Source organism: Notolabrus celidotus, chromosome 9, assembly GCF_009762535.1.
Source record: "Notolabrus celidotus isolate fNotCel1 chromosome 9, fNotCel1.pri, whole genome shotgun sequence".
NCBI lineage: Eukaryota > Metazoa > Chordata > Actinopteri > Labriformes > Labridae > Notolabrus > Notolabrus celidotus.
In genome coordinates this window covers 32,817,235-32,843,565 of record NC_048280.1, presented here as the reverse complement: position 1 = coordinate 32,843,565, position 26,331 = coordinate 32,817,235, and the positions used below count along the sequence as shown (strand labels likewise).

Genomic DNA, 26,331 nt, shown 5'->3' with positions numbered 1-26,331 from the left:
CTTTGAGGACACTGGTTTAATAAAGTGCGCCAGGGGGAAGACCTGCAGCGTCAAGTCTGCCAGATGATCATTAGCAGCTTGTTTAATGAGACTCATTCAAAAGTATTTCACTCAGGCGGGGTGCTGTGTGGGTTTTCAGGATGCAGCAGTGCACACTTGGAGTTGTGGATATCCTTAATTTTAAAAAGGAAAAGAGAAGACAAGAAAAAACATCAGGAAGAGAAAAATGATCAAATAAAAAAATCAAAGTGATCAAATCAAAACAGTATGAATTAATTTAAAGCATCTTTGAAAGCCTGTTATTGTTTATCAATGTGTTTCCTGTCACACCAGAACATAATGTTGACACATTGAAAGATTGAAACTTCACAGTCAAAGTGTTGTTAGGTTTAGGAAAAGATGGCAGCTTCAGGCCTTCTACGTATATATGTATATATGTACTATCCACCTCTCATTTTGTGGTTGGACATACAATACCAGTCAAAAGTTTGGAAACACCTTCTCATTCAATGTTTTTTTATTTATTTTAACTATTTTAAACACTGTAGATTAATACTGAACTATGAAAGAACATATATGGAATTATTGAATGAACAAAAAAGTGTTAAACAAAGCAGAATATGTTTTATATTTTAGATTCATGACAGCTTTGCACACTCTTGGTATTCTCTCAGTCTACTTCATGAAGTGGTCTCCTGGAATGGTTTCTAATGAACATGAGCCTTGTCAAGAGTTCATTTGTAGAATGACTTGCCTTCTTAATGTGTTTGAGACCATCAGTTGTTGTTCAGAGGTAGGGTTAGTACACAATGGATAGCCCTATTTGACTACTGTTGTAATCCACATTATGGCAAAACTAGATTATTTCATAGCTTTAATGTCTTCAGTATTAATCTACAATGTTGAAAATAATACAAATAAATTAAAACCATTGAATGAGAAGGTGTGTCCAAACTTTTGACTGGTAGTGTACGTCTCTAACATCTGTAGCAGCAGAGGATACCTTATAAATGCTCCTGCACAGACGATACCTGGCCATCCTGCCATGCTGAGCATCTTAGACTGCCATTTGCTGATAATATACAAGTAAAAAAATATAGTTTTCATGTAGGCTGTCACTAGTATTTCTAAACCTGCTCTGAATGTAGCAAGCAACAGAGGGCCAAAGCCTCTTCAAGGGGTGCAAACAGTTTTTGCTTTTCATCATTCTCTCAGTTGTTTGTTTTTCCTCTCCACCTTCTGCATCCTCAATAAAAGCATGTTTGTTATCATAAAGGAAATACAGTTACCTACATTTAAGGTATAAAAAAGCAAATTAAAAGCTTAAAAATTATTATATATCTTCTCTGAAGAGTGAACTTGAGCTGTGTTACTTATATCCTGAAAAAGAAAGGGGATAAATCAAGTGGTGAAAAATCCCAAGAGAGCTTAAAGAGAGCCACAGGATGACTGCAGCACCCCTGGGTGAAATACTGTGTATTAAGGAGTCTAATGTTTGAACATCTTACATCTGATTCACATATTTGGGTCTAATTATGGTGCAAAGTCTATGTGAGAAACCACAATCCTTTAGTCTTATATCTTAAAATCTATGAACACATGTGAGTCTGAGTCATCTCACCAACTTCTGTGAAGTGAATCAAGAATAAGTGAACGCCCCTCTTTTCAAAAGGACTCATGTTAATAGACTCCTGCAGGTGAGATAGCTGAGCATGCAGTATGCTAATTCAGTCATGGATCCACTGAGATGAGAGCGTAAGAGCACGGAGCGATAGGGAAAGGCACTGCATGTGTTCATAGAGTTTAAACCTCTCAGTGTGATGAACTCATCTGATGTCTGAGTTCATTAGGAGGCTGTTTTGTAATTAAAGGTTTTTGAAGTGAGACTTCCTGAGCCGGGATTTCTACGATCTGAACGCTGTCGTCACTTCTTTCATCTTGATATTTTATTCCAGGATTTGTGGATTTCATTTCATTTTGTTGTAATGTGTATTAATATTTTTCCTTTAACCTCAGCTCACCAACACTTAGACATATCCTGATATACTAATCAGGGATGCTAACATCAAAACAAGCTCCAAACGAATCTACGTGATGAGAGGTGGAACTAAAATCCTGAAAAAACTCTGCAAGAGCAAAAGTGTGTCTTTGTGTGTCTCTGTGTGTGTCTCTGTGTGTGTGAGCGTTGTGTTGATCTTCAGTGTATTTATTGACCTGATCCTCTCCCTGTTTCTGTGCCGGGATCGATTTGAAGGAGCTTCATGGGGTAATGCTTCCTCTACCTCTCTCATCCCGCCTGTCTGTGTCATTCTCTGTGTGTGTGTGTGTGTGTATGTATGTGAGAGAGACGACATACATGGCTTGAACTGCAATACCAAGTAATTTCCTCACATATTCAGTCTTACTTCTTCTACTGTGTCCAGCATTTCTCTAAAGAAGTGTAAAAGAGTGAAGAATGCAACTCTGTTTTTTTACAAGATACAGAGTTCTTCAGAGAGAAACGGATGCAGAGACAACCTCTTATGTAGAGATTATCAATAATTTCAAGTTGTGCTTGTTTTTGCCGCTGACAGACTTTTTGTTGACATCAACATCACAAAGAGAAACTCTATGGAGACAGACCACTGTGCAGTCAAATAACATGTTTTAATTTTAACCACAAACAAGACGTAACATCAGACTCTACAAGGCCACCAGACTCCATTAATCAGAACCAGAACCAGAATCAGAATCAGTAATACTTTATTCATCTAGGAGGTACATTTGGTCATCACAGCTGCTCTTATAAACAATTAAGTTCAATCAGGAGAGACACAGTTTGAAGATTAAATTATATTTGTAACAACTTAATGAATAATGAAACTTGACAGAAATCTTTGGTGTAAGGACTCCAGCAGAAGAAATCCCCCTAGAGTCTAGACTCTGGTGGTGATCAATCAATCTTTATTTGTATAGCGCCAAATCACAACAAACGTTATCTCAAGACGCTTTTACAAACATAGGAGGTCTAGACCACTCTATGTCAAATTATGAACAGAGGCCCAACTTCAAGACAGGGTAAGACTCAGTCTGACCCCACCTTAATCCATCATGAGCATTGCACATCGCAGTATTTAGCTAGTTACAGTGGTGAGGACAAACTTCCTTTAACAGGCAGAAACCTCAGGCAGAACCAGACTCACGTTAGACAGCCATCATGCCTCGACTGAGTTGGGTCTGGAAAGACAGATAGAGGGGAGTAAGAGAGAGAGGTGATAGTGATGAGACCAGTCGTAGAAGCTGTTGCTGCTGGAGTCCAGCATGTCCGTATCAGCTGGAGTCCAGATCGTCCACAGCAGGAGGACGTCTACAGCAGCTCAGAGGAACCTATGAGACAATGGAGCTCAGGGACTCCAGAAAGGTCTATGGTTAGTAACTTTAATGGGACAGGCAGAGTTAAAGTAAGTGATGAGGGGGTTGGGGGGAAGGGGGTGAGCTAGGATCCCAGTGTGTCAGTGTGCCAGTTCCCCCGGCAGTCTAGGCCTATAGCAGCATGACAAAAGCTGGTCCAAGCCTGATCCAGCTTAACTATAAGCTTTGTCAAAAAGGAAAGATAATGATGGTTGATGGTTGATGAATTCCAGGAATTGAAGTCTTGTAGAGACCAGGTGGAGATGGGGAGGTGGAGGGGTGCGCACCATTAATGCAAGAAGGGACTAGCTGGAGACACATTTAAAAAGACAACACAAAGTTGATAGGCTGACGATAAGGGCGTGCCACTGAGCTATTGGATGACAGCCGCCGCTGATTAACCAATGACAGCTCCGGAGAAGTTTTGAACGAGGGAGAGGAGAGTTAAACAACTGCTGTGATTGCTTTATAGTCTTCCTGTCTGAACTTTCGCTAGAGTTACATTAAGAATATCAGAATATTAACCCATAAGAACCCCACAGTGACACGGGTGTAACATACACGTTAAATGCCCTTGAATCTTCCTTATACAACTTTATGCCTCATTAAGTCTTTAAGTGACATATACTAAACATCCTGGTGTGGTTGTGATGTGATAGTTATGTGACTGGGACAGGATGTGACTTGTAAACAAAAGTTAAGGAACTAGCTAATTTTGAAAAGCTTGTTTTTTGATACTATAGGCAAGTTTAAACCCACTTAACACTTGTAAGGCTTCAATAGTGAGTCCTGTATTACAGTAAACCAGTTGTGAACATATTCCTTCAACAAATTAATATCAAACAAGTTGGAAAAAAAATCGCTGTGATATATAGGCCTATGTCACATCGGGCAAATAGTAATGAAAAATCTGATGTGACCTCTGTGTCACAATGACAAAAATGGTTAAAACCCACTCAATTAATTTAGCTGTTTTAATTATTTTTAATTTAAATGTGTTCTGTTGTTCAATTTAAAGTACATTTGAAAAAATATAAACTCAAAGTAATGTCAAATTAGGTTGATATAATATAAATGGATTAAAAAAAGCATTTTTTTATATCTTTAAAGCTGCTGTGAGGAACTTTTGGTTTGTATCGATTTTGGCGCCCCCTTGTGGACAAAGTGATACCTCTCATCTCTTGTCCTATACATGCAAAATTTGTGTCTTCAGACAATAATCGCATCCTGTTGCATTTAACATGCAGATTTATCACACAGTGTGATTATTTGCCATGAAAACAGCCAAAAAAGGGTGTTTCTAAAGTGAGATGTCAATCATCTGATCTGATACCTACCCTCTCAGAACACTTTCAGGCATTAAAAATGACAACAGAGAAGGTATCAGTGTTGTTGTGGATTGACTTGTTTGCTTTTGAGGGTCATAAAAAAGCACCAGTATCAGTTTCAGTCTGTTTCTCAGCCAGTTAAAAACTCCTCATAGTGCCTTTAAATAAAATAATTTTACTGTCCTATTATTGTCCAAATTTTAATGGTCTGAATGAAAATAAGCTCTACAGTCTTCAGAACATACTTGAGGTCATCTTCAGAGATGATAGTGAGTTTGAGGGATGTGACAATAGCTTCACTGAAGACCAGTGTGACCCTAATTACTCTCCCAACAACAAATACTTGGAGAGGGAAAATTAAAACTAGCCAAAAACACTTTCTAAGATTTGAGTTGCTGCCGTGGAATAACAGTCTGTCACTGGTGAAAACAAGAACTTTTATAGGACTAGTGTTGCAGTCAGTTTACAGTCCTCTCTTGGCTTGCAGGCTGTAATGAACTACAGGAGCGATTACAGGACTTTTCAACCTCAGACAAACATTATGTACTGTATGTCTTTGAATGAGGCCCAGCTTTAAACATCATTAAGAGGTACATGTTGTTGAGACGCTGTAAGACCTGCAGTATATGAAGTGAAATTGCTTGTGAGAATGGGTGTTTGTTTGCAGTGTGCACCGTTTGCCCGACACGCACTCACATTACGAGGTCCGTCTGAGACCTTCCTGTACTCGACCCTCGCGGTTCTGGATACAGGTCCTTCCTTCATGCTCTCTTCTTCTCTGGAGGAGCATGTCACCTGCGTGTTCATCATCCTTATCTTCCCCAAGCCTCTGAAGGGGAAGTGCTTTCATCAGCACTCTGCCCCTGCCTCAGCTCTGCTCTGACTGCAATGATACCATCAATATCACATCCTCTATTATTAATTCACCAGAGGCTCACTAATGTAACAGGCTGCTGCTGTGGAGTATTGATCTTCTTTTTGATCTTAGCATGTACATTACATAGACTGTATGACTCGTGTTGTAGACTATAGGTTTGTAATGACTGCCCTATGACCATACCGTCACATCATCATCATTCACACACAGTCTGCACATCACAACCTAACTTTACCTGTACCTGTCAGACTCAGTGTCACGCTGCAGATGGGGATGAATTAATATGGTTTGTTTCCACACCTGTGCTGATTAGCATTACAGAAGCACACAGCACTTTTCAGTGAGTGTCAGCCTGCATTAAGTGGAGCCCTGATGTTCAGTATGAAATCAATAAATGAGACATTGTGAAAATTTGCTGACCTCCACACTTACTCAAAGTTATAGGAGTGCCTTTGAGGGAAGAAGGGGGAATTAAAGGAATAAAGAAAAACACTTAAAGCTTGGCCTCTCAATAAAAAGTCGAAACACAAGGGATAGGAGAAAAAAAATGAAATAGTTAAATAATAAAGAAATATAGTAAAAATATTAAATAATTGAATTTAATTTGTTTTTCAAAAATAAAATGTAAAAAATAAATTCAGGTGTTTTTGGATAATACAAATGCATATAAACTAGCAAAAATGATTATTATTCAGAAATATGTTTTTTTTGTTCTACTTTTTTTTACTTTGATTTGAATTGTCTTATATTTCCATGCTTTTATAAACTTTTGGTCTTATTATTACTACATTATTTTATTTTTCTTTAAAACAAGAGGTATTCTTATATATGGCACTCCTGTGACTCAATCACTTTTTACAGTATTTATTTATTTATTTATCTATTTATTTATTTATTTATCTATCTATTTATTTATTTATTTATCTATTTATTTATTTATTTATTTATTTATCTATTTATTTATTTATTTATTTATTTATTGCACATATAAAAGAACAAAACAAACATTGCATGTTCAATAACACGAGCCAATATATAACAGATCAAATTCAATAATAAAATTAACCATTAACATGTTATGTGCAGGAGGAGGCAAAAAAAACCCTAACAGGCTTGTCGAGTGGCCCTCCATAGAAATAATCAACACAGAGACAAAGTATCAATGTAGAAACAGAATATCTACATACATAACAAAAAAAGATTAATAAGAGGGATTAATATTAAAAACAATGAGGAAAAGAAAAGAAGTGAAAGTTAAAAAACAAACAAAACACAAAAGAACAGAATATTTATTTATTTATAAGTTAGGGAAGTGGGGAGATTTTGTGTTTGTAAATATGCATTAAAATTGAATCATGTTGCACAGTGTTATCTCAAAGGCTACTTTTTCATCAAGAGTGACCTTTACTCGAATTGATTCGGTTTAATCTACTTCCTTTTTCATTCCTGTCACTCTGCCGCTCTCAAGCTTTATCCTCCATCAGAAAACCAAAGCTGTGTTACTCTATGTCGGTCATCAACTTAAAAAACAGAATTAGAAATATTTAGTTTACTCCAATTTAGCCATTACAGTTCCTCAGAATAAAACAGTGAGAATAAATTAATATTAATGCAAAAAGGAAGAAGAACCAATGAGATATAGAACAATCAGTAAATAAATAACAGAGAAAGAAGAAATAACAATAAATACAAAAAGAGCAGTACTCATTACTGCACCTAAATTATGTTTCACAATACAGTTGCACATAAAAGCTCATTAGCTGTGCACTCCCACAGTTTATTGTGATTGCTGTTCTTGTAGCAGGAGCATAAAGATGCTAACTGTGAAAAAGAAAAGCATTTCAAGTGTCAGCGTTAGTCCCTCGACCAATTGAAGTGAATAATTTTCAGATGGCCGGGCTTCATCCTTGTCCTCAGACGACTCAGACATGAGAAGCTGCAGCAGCTGATGTCCCATACGTTGTTATTTTGTGCGGAGGCAGACAGATTTCAATCAAGACGAGGGAAATGCCAATCAAAAACTAAGTTTGGACTTCAATTCTTTCAACTATATTTTGTAGAATAAAGCTATGAACGTTTGATTTTTCTCAGCTTTTGTGGGACTGATAAAACTTTGATATTTGCTTCTTCTAACATTCCACTTTAATTTGTAGAAGCCTCTAAAATTGTTATGAATTAAATGATCTGCCATTGTATTCTTGATTCAATTTGTTATACTATATGTCTTCTTAGTGCCATCATAACAATGTATATTCTAACGCAGGTACATGATGTCTGATTTTTACATTTAATATTGAACATTTTAGCTCTTCAAAGGTTAGACTCTGCCTCTTTATAATGCTTTAATATCCACACGTGATACCTGACAGTACTGGCTGAAGAGTCCTGTTTGATAGGCAGCTGTTGTTCACTCATCATGCATGTCTCCAGAGCTCATTCTGCCTGCGATCCACATGATTGACTGCCTGTAGCAAGGACAACAAACCATAGCATCCCCATCACAGCCCAATCTGTCAGCCTGTCATCTCACCTACTTGAGCCTCTCAAGTGTTGAGCCCAGTCTGCTGTGCAATTTTCAAATGATGCTACAAACTGCAAACTGCCTCTTGTTGTCAGCCTCAGACACTGTAGTGATAACCTTGGATGATATTTCTTTTGCTTTTATCGTCAATAGAAATGTTATTTTGAAGGAATCTCCCAAGAGGCCTGTTTTTATTTGATGTTTTGGTTTAGACTGAGCAGTTTTAGCAGCATGCAATTACAGAACAAAACATGAGCAGGTGCCTGTCATGTCCCTCAACAGTCTTGTTTTGTGTGTTACTCCACTTTGAGGCTACCTTTTAAAAGTAACAGGCATATTAACAGCATCCGATCACACCTGCTATTACATATATGTTAGCCTTTTCTGTATTAGGATGTATCCCTCCAACCAAAACATAGCTCAGCAGTTCATTCAGAGGAACTAAGTGATGTCATTTGATGCAAACATATGCTTTATTTTGTTTGTGTGTGTGTGAAGCATCCATAAATGTGCTGTACCTTGTTTTACCACTGTTTTCCCCCAAGTAGATCGCAACAAGGTGTGACCAGGTGGGGAACCTCTCTATGCCACCATGACTCCACCCCCTTACACCCATACCTGTACCCGTCTCCCAACCCTTTCCCCCCTCAAATCCAATCGTCTGTAACTATCATTCTGCTTAGATCAGCATCATGTGCATAATAATCTAATCCATAATCCAGTCGATGAAATGCCTTCTTAACACGACAGTAACCTTTGAGTGAAACCTGCCTCTGCTGTCTAAAGCCACGAAGGGTTTTAGCTCTTTCATTCCAACATGCTTTGGATAAAAACTGAGATTTATTTTTGTATTTACTTTGTTCAAATCTTCACTAATTAGAGATAAAAGTTCCTCAAATGACTTTCAGAACTATTTGATGAGTCAAAGGAAGAAATAAATTACTAATCCACCTTTGATAGAAAAAAGTAAGATATGCATGTTGGAATGAAACCTTTCATTTGTAGGTGTCTTTAAAAAAAAGTATTCTTCCTCATGTGTCAGCCAGTCCGTCTTTCCCTTTAACAGCCAGTTGTGAGCTCTGCAGCTCGGGTAGTGTACAACAAGTTGTCAGCATGAAGTGACAGGCAGCTTGTGAGTGGTTTTTAAGGAGGTTAAATATGATTAGTATTAACTGATAGATGCTATGGTCTGGAATAAGGAGAGAAAACACCTGCAGATTTGAGAAGATTTTAGTACAATAGACTGTATAAATATAGACATAGTATCAATGATGTCACCCATCTGTTTCTGAAGCACTGTTTTGAGGCCTATTGTCGTCGGCAGCTATATTGCTGCTGTCCAGCGAGTGTGACATAAAGAGGCAGGCTTTGAGCCTCCTAGCCAACAGCTACAGTGTTCCCGCCTGTCAATCAAGTCAGCTGTGCCTCTCATTGGAAGACTCGTCATAGACACTCCGCAGGGTAATAGAGGTTAAAAATAGCTCAGATTTGAGAGAGAGGTTCCAAGAAAATGATGAACAGTTGTGGCCTCAGCTTCATCCCAGCCAGATGTCCTTATTATCATTTGATCCTTGACATCCCTCTTGGCTTCAGGCGGAGATTTGTCACATTTTGAACCCTGTAACAAGTCCAAAATCACTTACTCTCCTGCCTCATCACTGTATGAATATTTGTTTTGGGCACAAAGGTTTATTCTTTGAGAGTTTTCTGAATATATTCATGGTTGGTTTCTTAGCCCTTATTGTAACTGTTTGAGAACCCTCTGGCTAAATGTCACTGTGATCGCATGCGAGGCTAATGTGCATCAGAGCATGGGAATAGTTGCATGTGGAGTACAAAGAGCTCACAGGGTTGTGCAGAAAAACAAAAGCTATGACAGGGTTCTGTATTTTTGTCACCTCAGGGCTAATTAAAGAAGTTCTCATATTGAAGTCCAGAATCTTTTAGAGCTTTAGAAAGACTGTGGGATTGTTGGAAATGTTCAGTGATCTGTTTTAGTCAGTTATGTGATCTAAGACCTACATTTGTATGCCATGTAGTATTGGGCAGTCATTTATCAGCAGGCCTGGGTCTATGCAGGAACAACATTCTGTATGGAGAGCAAAAGCAGGAGGAACACAATGCAGCGTATTGACGTCCCGGCTCCTATCAGAAAACAAAATCCTTTCTAGATCAAACATTGACTGTTCATACCGCTGAAGGAAGCCAGAATGAAGCCTCTGTGGAACTTACCATTTACTGTGAAACTGAGACTCACCAGAAACAATGGAACACACTCTCCTTCAAGGAACCATGAAATTTCATTCTGCAACATTTCTGGAGGGTTGAATTTTACTTAACTTTTCGTCTGAACATGGTTGCTTCTGAGGTTGCTGATTGGAATGTAAAGAAGGAAGCTCACAGAGAAGGAAGTTGTTGAAGCTGTAAGTTTGACTTTGGCAATTGTTCTCAGAGATTCTCAGAGGTTGATGGATTCAGAGATTATACACAGAGCCATGTAGGAGCAACAGGATGGTATGCTTTAGACCCTAGGAAGAGTTTATACTGCTTATCCCATTTCGGGTTTATGTGGGATTGTGCCAGACCCAGGTTTCATTGGGCTAGAGGCTGGGTACACCCAGAACAGGTCGCCAGTCGCTCACAGGGCTGACACAGAGAAAGAGAACCATTCACAATTACAGACACGGACAGTTAAGACTCATCATTTAACGTAACAAGCAGGTCTTTGGACTGTAGGAGAAAGCCAAAGTACATGGAGGGAACACCCATATGTACATATGTACCCCATTTCGACCGAGGCAGTTTCAAGGCCAGTTCAGAGCCAGCGCTCAATTGAGAACCGTTTTTTCGTGTTTCGACTGCGAGTGAACCGGCTCCCGGCCGGGAAAACCGGTTCCAGATCATCTCCAACTCTTTGCTGGTCTAGAACCGCGAACCACTTTCGTGAGGGGCGGGCTTGCCGTGATCGAAAACACAAACCAGACAGTTTCCGCCATTGTCCTGCAGCAAAAAAATTTAAAAGACTAATGTATTCCAAGACAAAACAGTGGTCAGCCGAGGAGACAACCTGCCGTTGTCCACCATTGGTCTTGTTGTGAGGGGAAGTTCGCACTAGCGCTGCTGGGAAAAGCGGTCACGTAAATCTGTCCTCATGACGTGCCTCTTCCACAGGCGAGTAGTAGTAGTTCATAGAATATATAGCAGAACTTTTGTCTTCAAGCAATCAATTTGATTCACTAGGAAAAGTTCTGATGGGCTCAGCCTATAAAGCAATCCTCATATTCTGCCACCTCCAGGTGACATGGAGAGGCTTGGCAGCTAAGACAGCCCACTTGCACACCTCACCTGGAGGGTCATTCCTTTCCTCAGACTTTTGCTCGGGATATGGGATAGGCTTCTTCCAATCAAAGGCTTTCTTGATTCTCTTAACCCTGCCTCTGAAACATACAACATGTAGGTGGGGTTCACGGTTCCCTAGAGTCCTCAGCCCTCAGCCTGATAGAACCCAGAGTACAAGTTTGCAGGTCTCTTGGGCCAAGGAAACCAGTCTGACTCTATCAGACATGATGCCTTACAGCAGACATGGGTACACCTCAGGATCCCTGAGGAGGAGCTGATGGATGTTGCCATGAAGAGGCAGGTGTGGACTACATTACTGAATCTGGCCCGGCTGGAGATGAGCTATGGAACAGGACTGAATGAACAATAAGCACTTTTTGTGACTACACAAGATGTTTCAATTCTAAACCCCACGGTGAAATTCTAGTCATATGGAGGCAGAAGCTTGAATCTGATTTCCAGGTTATAAACACAGTAAATCCCATTTTAGAGCTGCAGAGGAGGATGAATAATCTAATCAACACCAATGAGAGATGTAAAACAGGAAAGATTCTGTAAGATGCTGTGCGGCATTATTCCGCCGGTTTCATCTTGTTAGCTTTTTTCTTTTTACAACCATGTTGCAGATTTCAAAATAAATCGGCCGAGCAGTAGTCAGGATAAACGCAGCACATGGCTGATGAGTGGAACAAGAACTCACAGTTTGAACCTTTCTGTAGGATCCCTACATCACAGAGAGCAGCATACTACCTGTGACATTTTCTGTCTGCATATTCTTTCACTTTCATCCTCCTCAGGACTTCTTGAAGTGCTTATTCAGCAGCGGCCTATCAGGAGCTGTAGACTGAACGTTTATGACTTTCGGGGATTTTAAAGAACTCTTCATATGCCAAAGGATTTGTGGCTTATCCTTCCTCTGTGACCAGGATTTTCAGTCTTTTCTTCAATTGCCTTTTCAGACATTCTGCTCTACATCCCACATCTTCTCTCCATCTGCTCTACATTAAAGCTGAGCAGAGGAAAACACTCAGTTGTATTCCTTCTCTCGTCCTCCTCTTCTGGATTCATAATAATGCAGAGTTCAAGAGTTCAATTCAATTACTTTTTCCCTCCCTTGGATATCTACTCAGCAACACACTCCTGCCCTCCAGAAACATCCAACTATTGGATAAAATCACACAAAGTGAACAGTCACTGGTTCAATCAGTACCTCCAGGATTTCGCGGGATTTTTTTGTGATTGTTGCGGCCCAAAAAGCCTGAATTTGCGACAGCTTTTTGAAAAAATTGGGGTGAAAGTTGCGATTTTTTTTTCTTTTTTCCCCCAATAACATCTCAGGGGCAAGTAAATACGCTAAATTACAGTTGTTTTTAGAAAACATTCTTGATGGGACCACTGTGACTATATTTTGATTCTCTTGATTTTCAGAAAATTGCCATGAAAGGACTGTATTGCACATTTACGACGGTCCCTGAATGCACCTCGCAGTGACAGAGGCACAGACAGTCAGTTCACGGCACTCTGAAACGAATCTGAATCTTTGATGACAAGGAGTTGATCAAAACTTAGGCCTATGTGTAACAACACTTTACAGTGAAACTGAGACTCACAAGAGACAGATGAACAGCGCTACTTTGAGAAATGCAATGAATCAAGACATGGTGGTGTTTATTTTGCAGACGTATCTTGAGGGGCAATTTAAGGTCACTTAAGATAAGATAAGATACTCTTTTATTCGTCCCACAGCGGGGAAATTCATGGAGTTGCAGCAGCAAACAAAAAGGTGTTCAGTATAAGAATTTCAACAAGAATATATATAGAAAAGAAATGTTCATCAAAATGACAGATTGGCCATAATTCTCCTGTCAGCCACCACCTCCACAGGGTCCAGGACTGAGCTGGCCTTCTTCACCAGTTAGTTCAGTCTTGCTCTCCTGTATCCTGTCCGCCCACAGCAGGTGAAATCCTTCCAATGTGGCGTTCGTGTCCGGTGTTAGCTCTGTTAGCATGATGCTACTCTGGTGCTGGGTTAGCTCATCCACCTTAGACGAGAAATGAGCTATCCAGGCTACACTCGTTTTTTGAACCAGAGTGTAAACATGTTTATTTCTACTGTAAAGATGGGCCTTTTTTGCATTGGTGTGTATGTGGTTTCCGGTACTTCCAGAGCCAGCCTCAAGCAGATCCTCAATGAACTGCAGTTTTTAGCACTCCCGCATTGGACTCATATTTTTAGACCAGAGGTTGCCCCTTGCTTCAGAGCTGCAAACTGAGCTTGTCAGCTCTCTGGTTGACTAAAATCTTTGGAGCAGTCTGGTGGTACGGTTGGAATTGGCATGACGTTAAATCTTGATGAAGTAGTGTAATTGGAGTCGTAATGTCTGACCATCCAAGCAACAGGTAGTGTGTTCCTTTGAGTTTATTAAAGGAGTTCTTTAGCTAAGCTGAGCTTGGTGTTGCTGTAAACTAAAAGAAAAGAAACAGACAGTCTGAGCTTTGTTGTTTCCTCCTGATTCGGATTTTGAGTAAGTTACAGCTCTCCTCTCTCTGACAGTAAGCTCCTGGTATCATTACCACTCATCCTCTGTGTATCAGTAAGGTTGATCTACAGGGTTGACTGTTCTCAAGTACTCTCCTCTGAAAAGGCGAATAAGAGAAGTACTTGTTGCAAACATTGTCGATTTAAGATGGACGATACATCTCCACCTCCCCCAGTAGTTCAACATTGATATCAAAACTGCACAGTAAGGATCGACTGGTTGGAGCCGCGGTATTGACGTTCCACCACAGCCGCAAACTCAAACACACATTCAACTTACCAATGAGTTGTCAAAGGTCAAAGGTCCCTCAGGTGATTCAGCCCACTGCAGAACAGATCGTTGTTTCAGCTTGAAGCAGACAGTCGTGCTTATAGAAATCTCAGCGACTCATGTGGTTGTGTTTGATAACTTATTCAAACTAAACTTGGTAATAGTTTAAGATGTATATTTTGATGTTAAAGTCTGACCCATGTCCCATCTGTTTACATGGAGGAGGCGGCTTTATGAGCTATACTGCAGATGGTCAGCAGGGAGAGCTCTGCATGTTTTGTCTTCTCTATGAGGGAGCTGTAATATTTCTATCTTGTTACCTCTTCCATGACTCTCTGCTCGTCGTGACGTTCACTGTGGTGACTCTGGTTCGGGGTTGTTTGAGGGGACGGATTGCTTTTTGACTCAGATCTCAATCACTGAAATGTCCTCTCACATGTCGTTGATTGAGATCACTGGTGCATACTTTGAAGTGTCCATGCATGGAACATGTTGAAATAGAGTTTTCTAAACAAAGGGAAGGATGCAGCTTTCCTGCAGATGTGTTTAATGATTGCATGTGTTCAAATCAAGGTTTCAAACATGTTCATGTAAACCAGGGTTACATGTAACGCAAGCAGGATGTGCATGTTCCTGTTTGACGTCAGTGTTGTAGACTAATCTTTGCTTCTGATAGATTCAGCTGACTAGACTGTGACAGTGGGTAGAGTAAAGGGCAGTTACGTGGGATTAATCTTCTAAATGAACGCTCTTTTTACTTAATGTAAGTTTATTTTGGAGGTGAATTTTGCATTTGCATTTTGCTCTTATGATAATAAGTCAAAAGACAAGTTTTTAAAAAGCTTAGTGTTCCTTTTTTCTGAGGTTGAGATGCAAAGATCGATCTCAGTCTCAACAGTTTCTAACGCCAGGCTCAAAGAGTTCAGGTTTACGTCCTGCACATGAGTGAAGCAAAGTCCTGCTGTCATTATATGTTCCCTAACTGAACTCATCTAGGATAATTCATCATCATGCATGACACAGGAGCTCTAGAGACTTAAGACAACACAGGTTTTTTTTGTTTATCTTAGCAAAATTATTTGTAATAATAGGAATATAGAACCAGATTTATTGATTGATGATGTTTGTAACTGCGTGGGCGTGAGGTCTAACTGAGTCTGCTCTCCACAGGGGGACCAAAGGCAAAGACATCAGCACCATCAAGTCTCTGAGGGTTCTCCGAGTCCTCCGGCCTCTCAAGACCATCAAACGCCTGCCCAAACTCAAGGTTTTGCTCCAGTCTTGCTTTCTGCTTATTTACCTCTAAAGTTTGACGCTAATGAGACACAGAACAAATATTTGTCATCAGTTTGGAGAGAAAGAAGCTCTCATCAGCTCATTAAGGCTGTGTTAGATATCTGATATCTTGTGTCTGTAACAACTGTACCCAACCAATGAGAACCACAGTATTTAAGTGCAAAGCAGTTTCAAGTGAGCTTTTGAGGCAGGGGGAAAGTAAAGGTGAGTTGGAAACCCTGGATTACTTTGAACTTCTTCAAAATGTGCTCTGTTTTTAAAAATCATCTCTACAGAGAGGGTGTTTTGGTTCTCATGAACCTGCTTCACAGCACAGACTTCTGCTTTCAGTGAGGCGCAACAATAGGAACTGAGAAGGTTAATACAACGCAGAACGTCTGTACCTTAATTAAAGATAAACACAATACTCATACCCTAAAGCAAATGAGGAACAGTCCCTCCTCCTCTATCACTGTGCCCTCATCCCAGCCCACCAAACGCTGTGAGTGGCCTCCACAACCCAAGCAGCACCGCCGCCTCTAAAGACTCAGGCTAAATTTATACAAACTACAGGGAATGATTATGCTGATACATCCTACCCTTTCAGTCAGTCTCCGATCTATCACAGCACCGGATCTGATAGGTTTCTATTCTAGTCAATGTGTTAACTTGCCCTGGATCTGCTCCACTGGGCTCCGGCTGCGTCTCTGACCTGGATCAGATAAGCTAGACTTCTATTTTTGCCAGATGCCGGAGCATGACGCATCAATCTCAACAGAGCAGATGGAGCGGGACAGGAAGTCAGCCACCAAAACAAAATGAAAACATCCGGTTAATTTTCAGAATAAAACACTCTGTGTTATCACCAGATCGTATTTCACTTAACTACAACAACAAACCGTCATGATGAGCGGAGCCAGGCCTGGAGTCAACAGGTCAGAGGTTTTCAGAGGACCAGAAAGACAACATGGATGAGGAGAGGAGGAGGAGAATCTTTGATTCAGTGATTACCACGGGAAAACCTAGGTCACATGATTCCAGCTGTCCGGCGGTCCTGCTCTGTGCTGGGTTCTGAAAACACAACCGGTGGGTGTTGATGGACGAGAGAGCACGGATCAGAGGTTCTCCTGTACTTCTGGTGGAAGTCTGATGTTAGAATAAGAACAGGGAAGGCAGAGCCGGGCTGAGAAGCCTGTTTGGGTTGGAGCTCACCTCCAGACTGTACGCTCTACCTTCCTCTTCTCCATCATTTTAAAGGGAATATTTGTAACTTGTTTATTAATTGTGATGTGTTTGTGTGTCCTCAGGCCGTCTTCGACTGTGTGGTCAACTCTCTGAAGAACGTCCTCAACATCCTCATCGTCTACATCCTCTTCATGTTCATCTTTGCTGTCATCGCGGTTCAGCTCTTCAAGGGAAAATTCTTCTACTGCACGGACGAGTCCAAGGGTCTCGAGAAGGACTGCAAGTTGGTCTAAATTCCCCAACTTACTCCTTACTTTCCTCTAAACCCTCTTATGAAATACCAAACCCAGGGTCAGGCTCCAACCCCACTCAGCTTTATTTCACCTTTATGTCTTCCAGAGGACAGTTCCTGGACTACGACAAAGACGAGGTGGCAGCAATGCCCAGAGAGTGGAGGAAATACGAGTTCCACTACGACAATGTGCTGTGGGCCTTCCTGACGCTCTTCACCGTGTCCACTGGAGAGGGGTGGCCAACGTGAGTTATAGAGATACGCTTCACTGTCATGATTCTGATGTGGATCCAAAGTGGACTGATCTTTTTCTACACTCTGGATTCATGAATGTAACATGAATGGTTTCTATAAGAAGGTGGTTCACTGAAAGTGCTGATGAGACAGAGTGTAGACGAAAGCTTAATCCAAACAGTTCAGGCTCAGGGGAGACATGTTCTGTCCTTCTTTATAGAGGTTTGTATTTCATTTTAATCTTCTTCATATTTTTTCACCAAAGACACTACCATAAAACACCCTTTACTGAAGTGTTTCTAGAGAAGCTAATCTTAGCCTTAACCCTGGGTGAGCATATTATCAAACCTCTGATAAAAGGCACTTTAATTTTAATGCAAACCCACATGTATGAACTCATGGTGCATCTTTACTTCCTGTCTGCACCCACCAAGGCGTTAAAGACTACATACTTTTATCCTGGAGCCTTTCCTGATTTATCTGAATTTTATTGTATTCTATTTTATTTTATTTCATTTTATTTTATTTCATTTTATTTTAATTCATTTTATTTTAATTCATTTTATTTTAATTTATTTTAATTTATTTGAACTGTTTTAAGAAATATATTTTTAAATAATTGTATTATGATATTGTATTGTATGATTCCTTAAGAGTTATTTTAGGGGAATTTTTCTGTCTTTTAAAATATGTTTTATTTCTTTAAAGGTGACATATCATGCAAAATGGACTTTTTAATGGTTCTCTACCTGAAATATGTGTCCCTGGCATGTCTACAAACCCCCCGAGAATGAAAAAAATCCATTCTGCCCCTGTTCTGATTTCTACACCTTTCTGTAAATGTGTGCTGAAACCAGCCGTTTCAGACTTCCGTGTTTTTGTTACGTAACAACAATATCCGGTCTGTCACGGAGTCAGAGCTCGGAGCTTGTTCAGCCCATAGACTGTATAAAATAATACTGGATCCCTCCTCCTATTTTCATTACCTGCATAAATGTGTGCTAACAAGGAGCTTAGGAGGGAGGCATGCTAGTTGTAGGCTGTCTTACTAAACACAAAGGTCGGTTTTACTCCCCACGTCTGCGGATTTGAAGATCTAGTGGATGATTTGTATTTATCAAGTGCTAGCGCTAGTTAGCATAGCTACATGTCATAGCTGTAGCTGTGTACCAAGACACACATCTACATTCTGACAAATAAAACAACAAGAAACACAGAATCTGTGACCAATCCTTCAGAAAAGGTCCCGCTGCCTTTCTGGCAGAGGTCGGGTTTACTCCCGACGTCTGCAGATTTGAAGATCTAGTGGATGATTTTTATTTATCATGGATAAGTGCTAGCGCTAGTTAGCATAGCCACATAGCTACATGTTCGTAGCTGTGTACCAAGACACACGTCGACATACTGATAAATAAAACAACAAGAAACACTAAATCTGTGACCAATCCTTCAGAAAGGTCCTGCTACAGGCGCCTCTCCGTCAGGATCAGATTCAGAGGGTTGAAGTAACATGATCTCTGAGCAGCCGTGTTTATTCAGCCAACATGTAAACATTAGATCAACGTGCTGGAGAGCCGAGGGCACATCCACTTCCTGAGGGGGCGTGGTCAGAGGGAAAACGGAGTGTTCTGAGGAGGACTGAAGAAGAGGGCTTTTCAGGCAGACCAAAATCTGATTGCAAAGTGTTTTTTTGAGCATAAACTTTAAAGACATGTTTTGGGGACCTCTTAGACCAATATATATTGATGAAAAAAGCGTGATATGTCACCTTTAACTTGACTTGTGTGTTTTTCTGAACTGTCTGTTTTATTTTGCTGCCCATGTTAAGCACTTTGTAACTTGTTTTTTGAAAAGTGCTCTACAAATAAAACATCATAGTCCTCGCCTGGTACTTTTCAAAGGAAGCTGTAACTCTCCTGGAGCTCTTTGTAAAACGCTGACTTCCTTTTCGTCCTGACAGCTAGCTGACCTCATGTCACGGAGCATGTCCTGTCAGCATGATAAGTTGGGCTAGCTAAACATTCAGAGAAATTATTACTGAACTCTGACCTGAGGTGCATTAAGGATGTTTCCTATAAGTTGAATCAGAACAGCAGCAAGATTGACTGACATATTTACAGACATGCCAGCATAGCAGGCATAATGCATTGGTTTAAAACCAGGAAATATTAGTGCTTCATAGATGTTTGTTGGGACTCAGTTGTGTAGCTTGAAATGGGACAGTCCAGATCCAACTAGGAGGAACGACCACCCTACCTTCACCCCTAGATTTAAGCTATAGCAGAGCCCGATTTTAACATCACACAGAGATGGTTTTATTTGTTTCTGATCATCAATGAGCATCCATAAATGTAGACTTAGATTTTAGCTTCTTGTAAGTTCACTGCTGAGAAAGCTGAAACCAAGGACTAGACCTTCTGCAGATGTTCAGATGACTGCTTGATCAGTTCTCACTAACTGGCAGAACCGGAAGTATGTACGACTAAATAGTGCCTGAGTATGATCATCTCTGTTAACAGATGTTACACAGGGATTAACATCTGTACTCTATTGACCAATCACGTGTCAGCAGGCTGTGGTGTTTGCAGGCACAGCAGTCTGCCAGGAGAGGAAGATCAGGCGCTTTGTGAAGGCTTATATTAGGAGGGATGAAAGTTGTTTTAATTTAAATACAGGAGTTAGAATTTGTGCTGATTGGAAAAAGAAAAAGGTGATGAATATTTAAGTAGATGATTCTCATTCAGATCATTTTGTTGCGAATTCACAAACTGCTGTGAGACTTTTAGGCCTCTGTCCTTCATCAGCCGTTCTTTCTGTCGTCCTCTTCTCTCCCTGCAGAGTCCTGAAGCACTCAGTGGACGCCACCTTCGAAGATCAGGGTCCCAGTCCAGGCTACCGGATAGAAATGGCCATCTTCTACGTGGTCTACTTTGTAGTCTTCCCTTTCTTCTTTGTCAACATCTTCGTGGCTCTGATCATCATCACCTTCCAGGAGCAGGGAGACAAGGCGCTGTCTGAGTGCAGCTTGGAAAAGAACGAGGTAACACACGAGTGTAACAAACTGTCAGCATCGTGCTGCTTTTCACCGAGACACACTCGCATGTTGTTGAAAGGATTTTCAGCACAGTTTGGAGATTCTTCATCCTTTCACTGAAGATCGTTTGATGTGAGGAGACACTCACTGAGATCTATTTACTCCATAATTCACCACTGTTTGATTTAAGTGAATGATTTTGACATATTGAGGAAGAAAAGTTGTGCTGCCAGGAATCCTGAACGCTCTGCTCAGCGGGGCGTCTCTTAGTAGAACACACTGAAGGGGGCAAGTTTTTCAAACCTGCTGTGGGTCCACACTGCATGTCTGCTGGATACAGATCCACAGTAATAAGAGGCAGCTCTTCTGTTTGTGCGTGTCCCTGTTGCTTGTTCATGCTGTGGCTGTAAATGCATGATGTAAACAGAGGAGGCAATGTCAGCAATGTTTGCACCTGCAGCTCTGGCATGGTGTGATTTTGTGTGAGTCACAAGCAACACAAGACGCTGATCCTTTGTCTCATCCATTTAATGTCACAGTGTTTGACCGGCAGATGAACTAGACACTTTTTTATTTAATGGTTGACGACAGCTTTAGAAAGCACTGCTCTCTCCACCTCACACTCTGAGCTTGTGTCAGAGATGCTGTCGGGGTTGGAACCCTCTGTGCAGCAACAATAAAGGAATGGTTTGTTTCTTTGCAGAAAAGAGACTTTAAGTCTGAGATAATTTTAGAAATATAGATTGATTATTGTCAGTTATGATTAAGGATGGGTACCTTTCACATTTGAACCGATGTGGTACCGATACCCGGTACCTGGGAATCGGTACCGGGACTCAACTGTACCAATTTTTGGTACTTTTGTGTTTTTATGTGGTAATAAATGTTAATTTGTTTAATAATAGTATCTCAATTCTTTTTAATTTAACATATTTATTTCATTTAACATGAACTGAACAGAAACAGGATTATATAGGTGATTAGATATATTAGCTGACACGTGCTCGTGGCGTCTAATTGCTCTTTTGAGAGTTTATCAATGAACACATGTGAATGCCTGCAGACTGGAATAAGTCAGTTCTCTGTCTCTTTATAATAACAGGACACACAACTTACTTGTTGGGCATTCACGCACACAGGAACGGTGACAAACAGGGAAGGTAGTCGGAGCGAGAGAGTCCGTGGTCTCAACTTAATCCTCCTGCAGCTCTGCCTCGCAGTGAGTGCGCGCACCGGTCAGCTGCAGGCTCCGTTTGGCGTTCTCCTGCGCAGATGCAGAGTGCAGATAGCAGAGAGTAGAGACGTCCACCCGATCAGTCTCAAACTTTATTACAGGGTGAAAGTATGGAAAATCGCCTCCTCTTCCACTCCCTCACAGTCACAAGGATGTGTTTAGGTACCGAAGCAGGGTACGGTCTGATTTTACGTGAATCGGTACTCGGTAGTACCAACGGAATTTGGTACCCATAAAAGTACCGAATTCTGTACCCATCCTTAGTTATGGTATTGACAAAGGTTAAAAAACACACTGTACTTACTATTATTATATACACAGGGGTTCCCAAAGTAGGGGTCATGACCCCCTGATTGGTCGCGAGATGTCTTCCAGAATGTTTTTTTTAAAGCTAGGGTTGGTAGTCCCAGAAAACTAGGGGCTCCTCCAAAATTAGGCCCCCGCTCACATGTGTGAGTGCCTCTGATTCCTGACCATATGATGGTGACTAATTCTAATCTGGTCCTCAGCACATTGTTTGTGTTTTGCACTACGTCAACTCATGTCTCACTCAGCTGTAAGAAAATACCAAAACATTATCGTAGTGAAAGTTAAAAACACAAACATGAAATGTACGCGCAGAACTGCAGAACAGGGTTTGATTGGTTTCATAATTTGGCTCCTCATGACAGGGATTGGTTGGTGTTTTCCCAGGTTTACTCTGGCTGTAGATAGCAGCTTTTTTTCACTCTTTTAAGAACACATTATGTATTGATTGCCATCGGGACATAAAGATAATTTTAACCAGTATAACAAAAAGTGTATCTAAATCTGACTACCAACCCCAGCTTTAAGTTATCTAAAATTGCATATTTCACACATTATTGTAAACATTTAGACAAAAATTTTGTTTGAAATAAAACCATGCAAAGAAAAAAGTTTCATTAGTTTTCTGCCTGTCTTTGTTGCCAGAGAACTCCTGAGGTTAGAGTTATTTAACAGTTAGCATACATAGCAGCAGGTTAATTCATAACAGCACAGGAAACACAGACACATGTGCATGTCAGTGGCAAATTTTCTTCAGACCAGCTAAATGATGTATGAAACAACATTTAATCATTTGGAGGGACAGTGGGGGGGTCGCGAGTCTCCTGCACCTACATTTTGGGGGTCGTTGGCAGAAAGGTTTGGGAACCCCTGATATACAGTATACACCACAGAAAAGTCTTCTCCAGTTATTGTGCAGCTCCTTGAGGAGATGCAGGAGAGCTGGGAAAAACCCAGTGTGTGAATTATGAACAAAAAGTGAACAAAAGTACTTCTGACATGTTATTCTTTTAATCAATATCTTTTCAAACTGCTATATACGATAATTGGACGGTCGACCACTCTTTAAACGTTGTACTACAACTTGGGGCTCTAGAATATGTGACACTGCATGAAAGGACTGTCTTTGAAGGTTTTGATCTAGAAGTCTGTTTGTGTCTCATAAGCCCTCAGAGTTTCTTGTTCATTGAATGTTTAATGACCGTTTTCTCACAGACCAGAATGAACAGGTGTCACATCTCCACAGTTATGAAAAACTGGTTTTGATCAGTCCTGGATGCCAGTGGCTCATAGCGGAGGGATTCTTCCATGATCAGTTGAAAACTTCAGCTTTCATTCTCTCTCTGATGACTTTCATTCAGTTTCTCTGACTCAGATCTTTGCTCTCCGTGTTTCAGAGAGCCTGCATCGACTTCGCCATAAACGCCAAACCTCTGACTCGCTACATGCCCGCGGACACGCAGTCCTTCCAGTACAGGATGTGGAGGTTTGTGGTCTCTCCTCCGTTTGAATACTCCATCATGATCATGATCGCTCTCAACACCGTGGTGCTCATGATGAAGGTAAGAAGAAGAAATGCTGATGAGCTATGTTTGTAAATCGTAACATTTAACCAGAAAAATGCTTGTTTTATTTTCTTACCCATGCAATAATGACACCACTCTCTGTAAATGTCTGTAAAAGCTGGTATGAAGCTAGCACATCAATCAATCAATCAATCAATCAAATCAATCAATCAATCAATCAATCAATCAATCAATCAATCAATCAATCAATCAATCAATCAATCAATCAATCAAGCTTTATTTATATAGACCCTTTTCATACAAATCAAATGCAACCCAAAGTGCTTTACAGTGATTGAAAAATAGGTAAGAAGCAGAAGTTAAACAATGGCAAGACATATTAAGGGAAAATAATAATAATGATGATAATAAAAATAGTAATAATAAAAATAAAAATAGAATAAAATAGAGTCTGAAATAGAGACCAATGCACACCAACAATTAAATATGTATTATTAAAATAAGTTAAAGCATCAAAATTGATTAAGAATACAAATAGTTAAAATAGTTTTTAAAAGGATAAGAGTTGAAAATAGAAATAATTAAAAAAAAATAAAAAATACATAGAATAGAATAGAATGTACTTTATTAATCCCCAAAGGGAAATTCAGCAATTCTAACATTAGCATGGCACAAACACTAAAAGCAGGTGGAAACAGCTTGTCTGACTGGATGTAGAGTTATCCCAGATCAGATGAAAGCAGCAGACGCTGAAACATCCCAAAATGTGTATTTGAAGTCACCCTCGAGGGGGTTGTCTGAGAGACTTATTTCACAACAAGTCTTCGAGTTAGCACCTCACATGCAGGCGTTTAACAGGGAGAGGAGATGACACATATCTGGCAGGTTTCTCATGTTCCAAATTTAGATGTTTGTGAGAAGCTTCAGGGATTACTGTTACACACTTTGATTTAGACTAAACCGAAGGAAGATGCCGCGGCAGACTCTGACTACTACTTAAGACAATTTATTCAGCCCTCCTGTCCATGAAATACACATACATCACAATACCAGAGTTCTAAACTATGATGCTATATTAGTAAAAATCAAATAGTATGTTTGGATGAGCAGAACATTCCTGGTAAAGACAACAGAAGACCAACATTTAACCTTCTGTTATAGGTTAAGAACTAGGACGCCCATCCCATCAAAGACTAAGCTGTCTCATTCCATTTTCAAAGCTTCTTATCTTTGACGTATCATCATGCAGTCATTGTGCATCACTGTGGAGCTTCCTGTCAACCGCCTGCAAGTTATGACTATTACAACACATTTAGAGATCAGGTTACCTTTCTGTCTCTCTCCTCTGCTCTCTGTTTGCAACATACTGGCAATGTGTGCATTATTATGACACGAAAGAGGCTTCACGAAACACTAACAATTGCCGACCTGTGAGTTAGAACAGTTTGCGTTGTGTCTGGGCTCCAGGGCATTTTTCATTTTTATGCTCTGGTTCGGTACAAAAGCTAATCTTTTAATTACACCCTGAAGTCTGGATGTTTCATAGTTTTAAAATCTTGTATTGTGCGAACCTTGGAGTTAAGAGATGCATCTGATTTTAAAGAGGGATGTGAAACTCCTGCAGACAGAGTCCAGCACACCGGAAATACTCTCTGGTACACATGATGATACTGTTCTGAAATCTGAAATCTGAAATGACAACACCAAAATACAGATCATTTGAACCATAGTTACTTTTAATGTTGTAACATCTCTTTTATATAATCAGTTCCCAATTAAAGCTGAAAAATCAACCATTTGTATCTTTAAAGGTAATTTAAGATAATTTGTTTGCATTTCTGCAATGTAGTTTTGGGCGAGACCCAGGGGAGCTTTAAAAGTAGTCAGTAAAATGTAATGTTTTTTCCCATTTAACTACATGAGAGTGTATGTAAACATCTTACTGGTGAGTCAATCTTAAAGTAATGTTTATTTTGTATCAAACAGTATAGCTGTAATGAATTTTGGTAAAGATATTCAATTTTATTTATAATGTTTCCATATAGGGGAGAACGGGGTTGGTTGTCACACTGTTTTGATGATTTCTCATCATCAACATATCTTTCAATAGTCATTCCTACATTAAATTGAAGCTTAAGGTGTTGGCTTGAAATGTGTATCCCTCTCATTTTCCAATTCATTGTGACAAAAAGGCAATTAACTATCAAAGACACTGACACATTGTGACAACCAACCCCATCATGGGGATGGTTGTCACACGATATGGGGTTGGTTGTCACACACTATGGGGTTGGTTGTCACACACTATGGGGTTGGTTGTCACACACTATGGGGTTGGTTGTCACACACTATGGGGTTGGTTGTCACACACTATGGGGATGGTTGTCACACACTATGGGGGTTGGTTGTCACACATTATGGGGATGGTTGTCACACATTATGGCGTTGGTTGTCACACACTATGGGGATGGTTGTCACACATTATGGCGTTGGTTGTCACACTATGGGGATGGTTGTCAAACACTATGGGTCTGGTTGTCACACTATGGGGTTGGTTGTCACACACTATGGGGTTGGTTATCACACACTATGGGGTTGGTTGTCACACTATGGGGTTGGTTGTCACACACTATGGGTCTGGCTGTCACACTATGGGGCTGGTTGTCACACTATGGGGTTGGTTGTCACACACTATGGGGATGGTTGTCACACACTATGGGGTTGGTTGTCACACACTATGGGTCTGGCTGTCACACTATGGGGCTGGTTGTCACACTATGGGGTTGGTTGTCACACACTATGGGGATGGTTGTCACACACTATGGGGATGGTTGTCACACACTATGGGGTTGGTTGTCACACACTATGGGTCTGGCTGTCACACTATGGGGCTGGTTGTCACACACTATGGGGTTGGTTGTCACACACTATGGGGATGGTTGTCACACTATGGGGTTGGTTGTCACACACTATGGGGTTG

At 40.4% G+C, this 26,331-nt stretch overlaps 1 protein-coding gene across 1 annotated transcript in view; it reads left to right on the top strand.

Annotated features, from left to right (window-relative positions):
- Window positions 1-26,331, top strand: part of cacna1ba (calcium channel, voltage-dependent, N type, alpha 1B subunit, a) — a 234,712-nt gene that overhangs the window by 173,646 nt on the left and 34,735 nt on the right. The window contains exons 26-30 of the mRNA XM_034692917.1: window positions 15,436-15,532; window positions 16,848-17,008; window positions 17,125-17,262; window positions 20,090-20,291; window positions 23,223-23,387. Of these exons, the coding sequence (XP_034548808.1) occupies window positions 15,436-15,532; window positions 16,848-17,008; window positions 17,125-17,262; window positions 20,090-20,291; window positions 23,223-23,387 (763 nt within the window). The remainder of the gene's footprint in view (window positions 1-15,435; window positions 15,533-16,847; window positions 17,009-17,124; window positions 17,263-20,089; window positions 20,292-23,222; window positions 23,388-26,331) is intronic.